This window comes from Mustelus asterias, chromosome 6 (assembly GCF_964213995.1).
Source record: "Mustelus asterias chromosome 6, sMusAst1.hap1.1, whole genome shotgun sequence".
Lineage (NCBI taxonomy): Eukaryota > Metazoa > Chordata > Chondrichthyes > Carcharhiniformes > Triakidae > Mustelus > Mustelus asterias.
Genome location: NC_135806.1, coordinates 44,787,349 through 44,799,671, shown reverse-complemented (window position 1 = coordinate 44,799,671; position 12,323 = coordinate 44,787,349). Strand labels below are relative to the sequence as shown.

At 42.3% G+C, this 12,323-nt stretch overlaps 1 protein-coding gene across 7 annotated transcripts in view; it reads right to left on the bottom strand.

Moving 5' to 3' along the window:
* Window positions 1-7,225: 7,225 nt before the first annotated feature.
* dennd4c (DENN/MADD domain containing 4C) overlaps window positions 7,226-12,323 on the bottom strand; it is a 209,926-nt gene continuing 204,828 nt past the window's right edge. For all 7 annotated transcript variants that reach the window (XM_078214260.1, XM_078214262.1, XM_078214259.1 and 4 more), the window contains one exon: window positions 7,226-8,907. In XM_078214260.1, the coding sequence (XP_078070386.1) occupies window positions 8,771-8,907 (137 nt within the window). In that variant the 3' untranslated portion in view covers window positions 7,226-8,770. The remainder of the gene's footprint in view (window positions 8,908-12,323) is intronic.

Sequence of the window (12,323 nt, the reverse complement as noted above, 5' to 3'; positions counted from 1 at the left end):
GTTTCGCCTGATGAGGGAGGGGGAAGGGTAAGGAACAGAAGTTGAGGAAGTGCGACAGACACAGTTGAAGACCCTGTCAATCATGTCAGAAGGGAATCCTCCATTCAGGAATGTAGTTTACACTTCAGCTCCAACAGTCTATCTTTCCGTAAGGACACATTTCCATTCTCCCAGTTGCTTTGATTCTGTCATATTGGTCTAACAATACCGGTAGTGCTTTTGATATGTCAGCTTTTTTCCCCCCAACCAAGGAATTCCCCCTTGCCATACCATCATCTTAGTTAACAGAATCTCAACTGGTTCTGCTGACGGTGCAGCCCCACTGTGGGTTTCAGGCAGTGAGGGGTGTTTTCAACAGGAAATCCTGTTGACAATCACGGGACCAGAAGCCAGCCAATAGCAGCCACCTCCCACTGCCACAGGACAGTAAATTCCCACCCTAGCAAATTAGCAAAGGTTTTATAAAAGCATTTTAGAAATAAAAGATTAATTAGAATGAGTAGGAGCAGCTAAAAGATAAAGAGGACAACTGGTTAAAGAAAGGGAAATATGAAAAGATATAGAATCCCGACAGTGCAGAGGTAGGACACACAGCCCCTCAAGTCTGCACCGGCAACAATCCCACCCAGGCCCCAACCTTGTTATCCCACGTAATCCCCTTGACACTGAGGGGCAATTCCACCCAGACTTGTTCCCTGCAACCCCAAGTATTTACCCCACTAATCCCCCCTAACCCACACATCTTGGGACACCAAGGGGCAGTTTAGCATGGCCAATCCACCTAACTTGCACATCTTTGAACTATGTGAGGAAACAGGAGCACCTGGAGGAAATCCATCGCAGACACGGGGAGAATGTGCAAACTCCACACAAACAGTGACCTGAGGCCGGAATTGAACCTGGGTCACTGGCGCTGTGAGGCAGCAGTGCTGACCAAGTTTTGGCAAAAAAACAAGGCAAGTTTTGGCAAACAGTGTAAGGATGATTTAGTCAGCTGAGTAGAGTCTTCAGACAGGTAGCAGCTGCAGTTTGTGAAGTGAGATATAATGTGTTTTGCAAGGAGAAATAAGCAATAGAGATGCAAATTTAATTTTAAAAAAATCAAAGGATGTGGACAGAGACCTAGAATGTAAGTACAACATCCCATTCCAATTAACAACTTATATTTACATAGTGCTTTCAGTAATATCAAATCAGAATCTTCAGTCCAAATCCAATCCCATTAAACTAAACCAATTCTATCAGCTCGGTACAACTCGCACAGCAACTTGCATTTATAAGTATTTATAATGTAGTGAAACATCCCAGGGTTCTTTACAAGTGTTATCAAATAAAATATGACAATGAGCTAGATAAGGAGATAATAGGACAGCTGATCAAATGTTTGGTTAAAGAAGTAGCTTTTAAGTAGTGTTGTGAAGGTGAGATTTAGGGAGAGAATTCCAAAGCATAGGGGCGAGGTAGCTAAAGTCACTGACACCAATGGGGGAGTAGTGAAAACACAATATTCTCAAGCAGCCAGAGTTCGAAAGAATGCAAGGCTAGAGGAGATTACAGAAATAGGGAAGGGATGAGCCATAGAGCGAATCTGAAATCCAGGGTGAGAATTTTAAAATCTAGGTGTTGATAGACTGGAGCCAATGTAGGTCATAGAAATATAGAAAATAGAAGCAGCCCTTTGAGTCTGCTCTGCCATTCATTTTTATCATCAAATTCAATATTCTGATTCCCTCCTTCCCCCTCCCCTCCATATTCCTTGATCCCTTTAGCCCCAAGACATATCTAATTTCTTCTTGAAATCAGACATTTTGGCCTCAATTACTTGCTGTGGAAGTAAAATCCTTAGAAATTTCTCTTCACCTCAGTCTGAAAAGGTTTACCCCTTATCCTCAAACTATGACCCCAAGTTCTGGCCTCTCCCCACCATTGGGAACATTTTTTCTGAATCAACCTCGTCTTACCCTGTTAGAATGTTATAAGTTTCAATGAGGTTGTCAGATAGGTAGAGGCGTAAAATGTTTTGGAGATAGAAGTAACTGGGCAGTGTCCTGGGGTCAAAAGCTCAACTCTGGAACAAATAGGACACCAAAATTACAAAGAGTTCGGTTCGGCCTCAGGAAAAGACCAGGGAGCAGAGCGAGGTCAGTGACTGTGGGCAGGGACCAAAGATAAATAGTTCCAGTTTTCACAGTATTGTATTGGGTGAGATTACTGCTCATCCATTTCTGGTTGTCAGACAAGCACTGTGCTAAATCAGGTTCATCGGAGGGGTTGAGAGAACTGGTGGTGAGGTAAAACTAGAAATTGCCATACTGAAAATACAAGGTTTACTGTATTTACTGTGTGTAGATAGAACAGGACATAAATAACCAATAGCATTTAGGTTATATAAAGAAGCACAAGAATAGAGAGTAATATATCTGTACAAAGCAACAGTTTGGTCCTGGTGTGCAGTTCTGGGCATTCCATTGTAGCAAAGGCCTTTAAAGCTAGAGAATCAGAAATCATCATAGAAACCCCACAGCACAGAAAGAGGCCATTCGGCCCATCGAGTCTACACCAACCACAATCCCACCCAGGCTCTACCCCCATATCCCTCTAACCTACGCATCTCAGGACACTAAGGGCAATTTTAGCACGGCCAATCAAGAACAAGAACAAAGAACAATACAGCACAGGAACAGGCCCTTCGGCCCTCCAAGCCCGCGCCGCTCCCCAGTCCAGGATTGAATCCTGAATCCAGGATCCCCACCCAATTTTCCAGCCTATCTACATACCAATATCCTATCCACCGAGCTGTCCCTCACAGCTACGATGCTTTGTTCATTACAACCTATTAACTTACCCCCACCCCCCCATTCCAGACCATGTGATCTCCAGGGAGAGGCGAAAACCCAGAGTGAAAAACCCCAGGGCCAATATGGGGAAAAAAAAATCTGGGAAATTCCTCTCCGACCCCCTGAGGCGATCGAAACGAGTCCAGGAGATCACAATGGCCCCGATCGGAAAATGCTTCCCAACCCTAGTCATTTCCACTTCCACGAACACCATATGAATCCCCTGCCCCCGAGACAGGTTCCCAACTATCCGCAGTATCACTCTGTACTGGCACCAGCAAGATGATCGTAGAATGAAGCCTTGAAACGAGAAACCAGGAACAATTAGCCCGCGCCGCTCCCTGGTCCAAACTAGATCACTCTTTTGTATCCCTCCATTCCCACTCCGTTCATATAGCTGTCTAGATAAGTCTTAAACGTTCCCAGTGTGTCCGCCTCCACCACCTTGCCCGGCAACACATTCCAGGCCCCCACGACCCTCTGTGTGAAATATGTCCTTCTGATATCTGTGTTAAACCTCCCCCCCTTCACCTTGAACCTATGACCCCTCGTGAACGTCACCACTGACCCGGGGAAAAGCTTCCCACCGTTCACCCTATCTATGCCTTTCATAATTTTATACACCTCTATTAAGTCTCCCCTCATCCTCCGTCTTTCCAAGGAGAACAACCCCAGTTTCCCCAATCTCTCCTCATAACCAAGCCCCTCCATACCAGGCAACATCCTGGTAAACCTCCTCTGTACTCTCTCCAAAGCCTCCACGTCCTTCTGGTAGTAATCAACCTAACCCGCACATCTTTGGACTGTGGGAGGAAACCGGAGCACCCGGAGGAAACCCACGCAGACGCAAGGAGAATGTGCAAATTCCACACAGACAGTGACCCAAGCCGGGAATCGAACCCAGGTCCCTGGCTGGAGCTGTGAAGCACCGGTGCTAACCACTGTGCTACCGTGCCGAGTACAGCAGATGCACCAAAATTATATCAGGGATGAAAAACTATTGTTGAAAAGAGAAACAGAGGTTAATATTGACTCATTTTTAATAATTTAAGTGGTTTGATAGGAACATCCTTTATTTATTTACCTTGCCATAAAGAGTCATTAATCAAAAATAGACAGTAATTAATAAAAGTACCGAAGGGCAGGATTAGCTGTGGAGTTTCTGATCTCCAGATGGTTGTACCCCAGAGGAACCACCCCACCCCCCAAGATGTACTGAGGGGCCCCTCACAAATCTACTGACGGACTACACAGGATAGCCCGGGAAGTTTGGATTGCTAATCGGCAATTTCTGTGTGTCTGGAATCCTCCAAAACTCCTGAATTACATTTGGAAACTTTGGATGGTTCTGACTCGCTTACCAGAGAATTACCCAGGAAACCTTTGAAGGATTTAAACCAGTTCTAAATCCTGGGTAGCTATTCTGACTCCCCACCGGATCCCCGGAACTATGTCCCCCCGCCCCCAGCACTACACCCTCGAACACCCAACTATCCCCAAACCCATCCTACCCCTGTATAAGGGTCTGGCACATTTAGGATTAATAAGGGACTGAGTACAGTATTCCCTACACAGTGATTTAAGAGAACATGATTCACATCTAACAGACTAGTATTGGACAGAGCTGTGTGCACAAGCATGAAGAGAGCTCCTAGCTGTAATCCTTTCCAGTATAAATGCACATGATTCTTGTAGTTAAAAAAATCCATAGTTAACCTACCGATACCCTACGGCAACCCTTTCTCACTCACTTATCTGCCACCCTAATCCCTTCACCTCCCTTTAACTTCTCAAAGTGGCTTTGGGACCTTTAAACTTACCCAAGAATGGCAGCTAGTACTGGAAAAAGGGGCTATAGCTTTGCTTCCCCCAATGATCTGGCACTGCATTTCTGAACAGGCTCAGTTTCAGTAGAATTATCAGCCTCTGACCTGCTCTATTAGCTAGAGTATTTATATGACTAGTCCAGTTCAGTCTCTGGTCAATGGTAACCTGAGGATGTTGATAGTGGGGATTCAGCAATGATAATGTCTGAAATTTGTGTGGCACAAATGTGTGTATGGCATGAATGTTATCAGCTCAAGCCTGAATGTTGTCCAGTTGGGTACAGACTGTTTCAGTATCTGAGACATCACAAATTGTCCTATCATAAGCAAACATCTCCACTTTTGACCTTATAGAGGGAAGGATATTGATGAAGCAGTTGAAGATGGTTGGATATTTGGCACGACCAAGGAACTCCGGTTGTAATGTCCTGCAATTGAGATTATTACCTCCAACAACCACACCCATCTTCCTTTATCTAAGATATGATTCTAACCAGTGGAAATTTTCCCGATTCCAATTGACTCGCTTTTCTTTAGGGATCCTTGATTCCACACTCGGTCAAAAGCTGCCTTAGTGGTAAGGGCAATCACACTCTCATCTCGAGTTCCTCTCTTTCGTCCATGTTTGGATTAAATTTGGTCAACAGCCAAGTGGCCCTGCCAGAATTCAAACTGAACATCAGTGAGCAGGTTATTGCTAAGCAAGTGCCACTTGGTAACACTGTCAACCACCCCTTCTAGCACTTTGTTGATGGTTGAGGATAGACTGATGGGGCAGTAATTGGCCAGGTTTGGATTTGTCCTGCTTTTTGTGGACATGGCATACTTGGGCAGAGCTTAGGTCTGGTCTGTTGGTTGTGGGATAGCTTAGCTCTATTGCACACTGCTTTCACTGTTTGGCATACATTGTAGAGTCACAAGGTTAACACATTCGTAGGTATATGCTTGGTATGTCCTCCCTCACCTCTTCATCGAACCAGGGTTGATACCCTGGTTTGATGGTAGAATGGGGGATATACCAGTCTGAGGTTAGATTGTGATTGTATACAATTCAGCTGCTGTTGGTCCACAGCACCTCACGGATGCTCAATTTTGAGTTGCTAGATTAGTTTGAAGCATATCCAACTTTGCACGGTGATAGTACCACAAAACAAAATGGAGGCTATCCTCAAATGTGAAGACAGGACTCTATTCCTGCAGTGAACCATAGAGAACTTCGCTACTCTCTCTTTTGCAGATTGAAACAGACTGAATAGTATTGTTTTGGGTGATATTCTAGGAAAGTCTGTGACTTGACCTTGACGGTGGCTTCCTGTGCATCCTTCCCATTGGTAAAGTGAATCAAATGGGCCTCATATCTAGGTAGAAATGCTAATTAGCTATCCTGGAGGCCAACTCTTGATTCTTGGAACTAAATGGACAACAAAGCACAACTGTTAATAGTTGTGGGAAGACAGTGGCAATGCCATTTGATTACAAATCCAGAGGCCAAATCCAGAAGCCATGCGCTGGGGACATGGGTTCAAATCCCATCACAGCAGATGGCGAAATTTGAAATCAATTAATAAATCTGGAATATAAAGTTAACCTCAATAATGATGACGATGGTAACTCTCATTGATAGGTAAACTCACTGGTTTACTAGTCTTCTAGGGAAGGAAATCTGCCATTCATACCCAGTCTGGCCTACTTGTAATTCCAAAGCCAGAGTAATGTGGTTGACTCTCAACTGCCCTTTGAAATGGCCTAGAAAGCCACTCAATTCAAGGGCAATTAGGGATTAGCAACATACACACATAAAAAAAATTCTCAACACTTGTCTGGGACTTGAGCTTCTCGAAACTCCACTGTTGAGACACAGGCTGTTGTCATTGTCTCCTGGCACAAATACCTTGCAACTGCTTCCCAGTAAAACAATACAAGCATTAATTTGACCTCAAACCACCCAGGTTTACCATCAGGCAGATTTCAGAACAAGCCACTTGACCCCCTAAATTTAAAGGCGCATTCCCAAAATATCAACCTATTAAACCTCAATTGTGAGAAGAAATGTTTCAGTGCACCCTAATTGTAAGGATTCAAACATGGAATGATAGAAGAGGGTACAGCTTTCAGAGGCAAAAACATGTTCAAGGCTCTGAAAGACAAGACAAATTGGAGATGGGGGTCACTGATTAGTTTTCTCAAGACAAATAAATGACAGCACATTTAAAGAAAGTACTTGATGATAGCACTGTTAATATCAGCCAATTTGGGCACCAGGACAGAAATTTGGGTGTCAGCGATTTAGTGGAAATAAAGTCAAGGAAGCAGGACTGGGTTACGTAGACAAAATCAGGAGCAAGTGCCAAAGGAATAGGGGATCAAGCCAAGGTGTGATTTGATAATAAGCACCACACCACCTTAATGATGCTCCTGACAGGACGATGTAGCCAGGTGAGGCGGCTTCATCTTGGATAAGCAATGAATACAGGCCTTAGTCACAATTACATCTCATGAACTTGTTTTTAAAATTCTGATCTCCATACTATTAAAAAAGATGCTGTCAAAGATGGAGCAGGTTGTGGCCTTCTTTATTATAGATTACATAATTTTGAAGACTTCCATCAAGTGTTTATGAATAGTTTGGACACAGCAGATGCAGAGAGAATATTTCCACTTGTGAGAGACTCAACAATTAGGAACCATAAATACAAGATAGTTACTACTAAATCCAATAAGGGGTCAAGGAGAAATTTCTTTACTCAGTGGTTAGAATGTGGAATGCGCAACTGGAGGGAATAGTTGAAGCAAATAGCTCAGATAGACTCAAAAGCAAACCAGAGAAGTACAAGAGTACAGAAAAGGAAGTAGATAGATGTGCTGAAAGGCTGAGAGAAGGCAGATGGAATGGGAGGAAAGAGTTTCAGACTAAATGGCTGTTTGTGCTGTTTATTCAAAGTTAGCTATGTACTCAGTCCCTTGACCATTAGTAATTACAATTTTGTATAACTATCCTTTATTGAACAAGCATTTTTAATATGTTCACATACATTATATTTAGAGAATTATACTAACAGCTGTCACATGAAACAACTGTGTAGCTGTACAAGATTTGGACCATAGATGCAATCTGCCTTTCTAGAAGTGTTATAATATAAAATCAATATTTTACAGTTCAATGCAGTAAAGTCTTTGATACAGGCTTACATAGATATCAGAAGTTTTTTCCTTCAATAATATTTGTACTGTCACAATTTTCCCAGTGCATTTATAATTTTTCTCAGATTAAATCCTGAAAAACAAGGTGTCACCAATATTTCAATTTTCTTTTAATTAAATTACTCTGGTTTGTACCATACATAAGAGATGGTGAGAACTCCAACTATGGTTCTACTGCAGAATACATCAAAAATCTCAGCATAAAATTACAGCATCCCTTTATAAATGCAGCACTAAAGAACTGCTCTATCAGACACAGGATTTTCACCATTACCACCTGGATAGGAAGAATCAGCTGGACATAGCACAGAGAGACATCAATCAAAGGCTGTTCACCCTGAGCATACGATCCTCCCCCAAACACCCAACTCCACTCCCCAAACACCCTTCAATCCAGTCATGTGATGTTTTGTGCTTCAGTGAAACAGATAAAGAACTCAATTACCCAATAATAATCCCCTAGCTTCATTATAGGGGAGCTAGTCATTTCATTCTAAATCGGAGAAACTCCAACACTTCATTTACACAAAGAAAATTATCCAAAACTTAAAATCCAGTCATTGATACTAAAAAATACAAAATGGTCAGAACCATCCTTTGTGATATTTGTACAAAACACTGCACTACTAGACCACTGATAGGAAATGGCAGATCTGCCTTAAGACATTTAGTGTTCAGCAGTTACAATTTATTAAATCTCCCTTCCATAGAAGTTAAGAAACAGTGAACAGTTCTTCCATTATTCACAATGCAACAGCGCCACAAATTGTGCAGCCATATCTCCAAGTACACCAACATCTTAATTCTAATCACATAGGTGCATATACTTAGTCTGAAGATTGTACATTCATACTTTGGACATAAATCATAGTGGTTTAGTTCCATAATAATATTGCAGTTTTTTTTTTAGATGAAAGGAGGCTCAAAACATTTCCGGCACCACTCAATTCTGATGCAGGGTGGAGAGTCAATCGGGAGTGCCACCTTCACTTGCTCTTCTGTCAAGCGCTCGTAAGCTGCGCGGTATTCTCTATCAAAAGCATCTGTAATCACAAACATCAACTCAGGTTAGGTTGCAATTGAGTAATAATTTAGAACTTACATTTTGTTTTTGAAGACATCAACTCGTCTACAGACCAGAAGTCAGACAATACCTAATTAGAATGATTCAGCACGGAAGGATGCCATTCGGTCCATCATGGTTCTCCACACATTCTCTACCCCCCAATGCTGTACATTGTATTCCTTCAGGTATATCAAATGCTCTTTTCAATATTAAAATTGAAATTGTTCCATTACCCTTTCATGCTCTGCGTTCCAGACCACCCAACAAACCAAGAAAAAAATTTCAAGCTCTGTAATTTTGGCAATCACCCTAAATCTGGACCACTGATTTTTCTGCGACTCAAAATCTTTTATGATGCAGAACACCTCGATCTCCCCACAATTTTCTTTACTCCAGCAACTCCTCCAGCTTCTCGAGTCTCACACACAACCTCTGATAGCATTCCAATAAATCTTTTCTGTACTCTCTCCAAGACCTTGACATCTCAACGAAGGTGTGGCGGCCAGAATTATAATAGGCACAGGTTGGAGTATTTGTGAAAGATTTATCATGCATCCCTTGCTTTGTACTCTGTTCATCTATTAATAAATCAAAGAGTCCTAATTTTTATAAGCCTTCTCAACTTGCCCTACTACCTTCAAAGATTTTTATATGTATACCCCAGATATTTCTGTTCCTGTACTCATTTTAAAATTGAACTAATTATAGAATCATAAGAATCCCTACAGTGCAGGAGATGGCCATTCGGTCTATCGAGCCTGCACCCACAACAATCCCACCCAGGCCCTAACCTCGTGCATCTCCCCTGATATTAAAGAGCACTTTAGCATGGTCAATCAACCTAACCCACACATCTTTGGACTGAGAGGGGAAACTGGAGCACCCGGAGGAAATCCACGCAGACACGGGGAGAATGTGCAAACTCCTCACAGACAGTCACTCAAGGCAGGAATTGAACTCTGGTCCTCGGCGCTGTGAGGCAGTGGTGCTAAGCACTGAGACACAGCATCGCTCCTAGTTAGTTCCTATTGTAATGCCTTCTTCCTATCAAAACCGATCACTTCATCCTTCTTTGCAAATTCCACTGCTGAATTTCTGTCCTTCAGAGGTTTGTTATAATTTTTGTCTATTGTCATCATTCATAATATTTGAGTTTGCATGACCTGCAAATTTTGAGCTTGTGCTCTGCATTGCGGTCCTAATGTTGGCCCTCGGTGAATAATACAGTACTATTCAATGCAGTCTGAAAAGCACAGATTAGGAGCAGGCGGCCATTTGGCCCCAGGAACCTTTTGCCAATCAGTACGATCATGGTTGGTCTGATTGAAGCCTCTACCATACATTCCCACTTCCCCAAATAACCTTTCATCCCCTTGCTTACCAAAAATTTATTTCGCTCTGTCTTAAAAGTATTCAAAGACACTGCTTCCACTGTCTTCTGCGAAAGAGATTCCAGAGACTCACGACTCTCAAAGAAATTCTCCTCATCTCGCTCTTAAATGAGTGACTCCTTATTTTTAAAAAGTGACCCCTAGTTCCAGATTCTCCAACAACAGGAAATATCTGCTCCATATCTACCCTGTCAATACCCCTCAGGATCCTAAAGGTTTCGATCAAATCTCCTCTTTTTCTTCTAAACTCTAGTGAATACAAACCTAACCTCGCCAACCTTTCCTCAAGATAAATGCCCATTTTTGGTATTTTTGGTAAGTAAACCTTCCCTGAACTGCTTCCAATGGCAGATCCTCTAGATGAGCTGTGGTTTACTTATACTTTCAATTCAGTATACTTTATTCAAAGCTCATGATACAGGTCTCCCAAAACATTGGGGAAATCAAACAAAGATTGGGTGACCACCTCTGTTCAGACTGCGAGACCCCAAACTTCTGGTCACCTGTCATTTTAATTCACCACCTTGTGTTAAGACCCAGGCCAGAGACTCCAAAGTGTTTTGTGAAGTTAGCCTTCACAAAAGACCCCAAGTTTTACATTTGTTTTGGCATGGGTGAGCATAATGTGTTTCACTCCAGGTCTGTTTCAAGTGATCCACTAGGAAGCTTTTATCAAACAAAGTCTCAACTTAAAGTATCAAAACCTTAGCCAGCAAAAACCCAATTCGAGGGGAAAAACACTGCTGTCCCTTTCAGCTCCAAGCAACTTCTGAAAAACAAAGCTAAAACTGGACTGTGTAAAAACATTGGGGTCTCAATCATATGACCTGATTTGTCAATTACCCCATATCAAGCTCTACTCTACCATCCCAGGGGAACACAAACAACATAACACTGCATTAGTTCAGATTAAAACCAACATGCTTCAGTAACAATAAAGGACACTGGCTGCAGACAACATGGTTCTGACAAAATCCCAGGGATTGCTAAAACATTCTGCAGAGAAATATGATCAAATCACATCTCTTAAAGGCACAATATTGTCACACTCAACTCTGACCTCACTGTCCTTGGCCAGCTGTAGCATTTTAATGAAACAGCACATGCTCAAGGAACACCATCTAATCTTCTATCTTGGCATCTTATAGCCTTCTTGACTCGATGAGTTCAACAATTTTAGATCATATATCTCAGCCCCAATTTTGTTTTGTTGCTCTTTGCTGAGTTGCACTCATTTCTCCCATTTTCTTTAGGGTGCTTTCAGATGGCTGCTCTTCTGGATCCTGCCATTTTTCTTTACTTGTCGCATTGCCATTCCCTTTCACTTTGCACTGTGAAATATTTTTTCATTTATGTTCTCCTGCCTTCCACCCAATCATAGACCTTTCCCTTGTGTTCTTCTACCCACCCCTCCACCATCCCATCACAAAACTTCAAACCTACAACGTTCCTAACTTTTCCCAGTTCTGTTGAAAGGTCACGAACCTGCAATGTAACTCCCCTTCACTCTCCACAGATACTGCCCAATTAGCTCATTATTTTCAGCATTTTCTAGTTATTTCAGATTTACAGAATCCTCAGTCATTAGTTTCTACATCAATACAGCATGTTTCAGGAAATAGGATAGTTAATACACAAGGGTTTGAAAAATAAGCATTGTTAATCTGAAAAAAAAACTTCCAACTCGTTTTGAGAACACAGTTTTGAAACTTGCCAAAAGGTTGCTCAGCTGATATCAGCTACTGGTGCCAAGCAAATCGACCATGAAGTGTCAGCCATGGGACAATGGATAACACCCTGACCTTTGAATCAGGTGGTTTTGAATTCAAATGCAACTCCAGGATCTGGGCACAAAAACCAAGGCTGACACACCAGTGCAGGACTGAGTGAGCGTTGCACTGTTAGAAGTGCCATATTTTGGACAAGATGTTAAACTGAAGCTCCACCTATTCGCTCTCAGGCTGATGTAAAGATCCTATGGCACTATTTTGAAGAGCAGAAA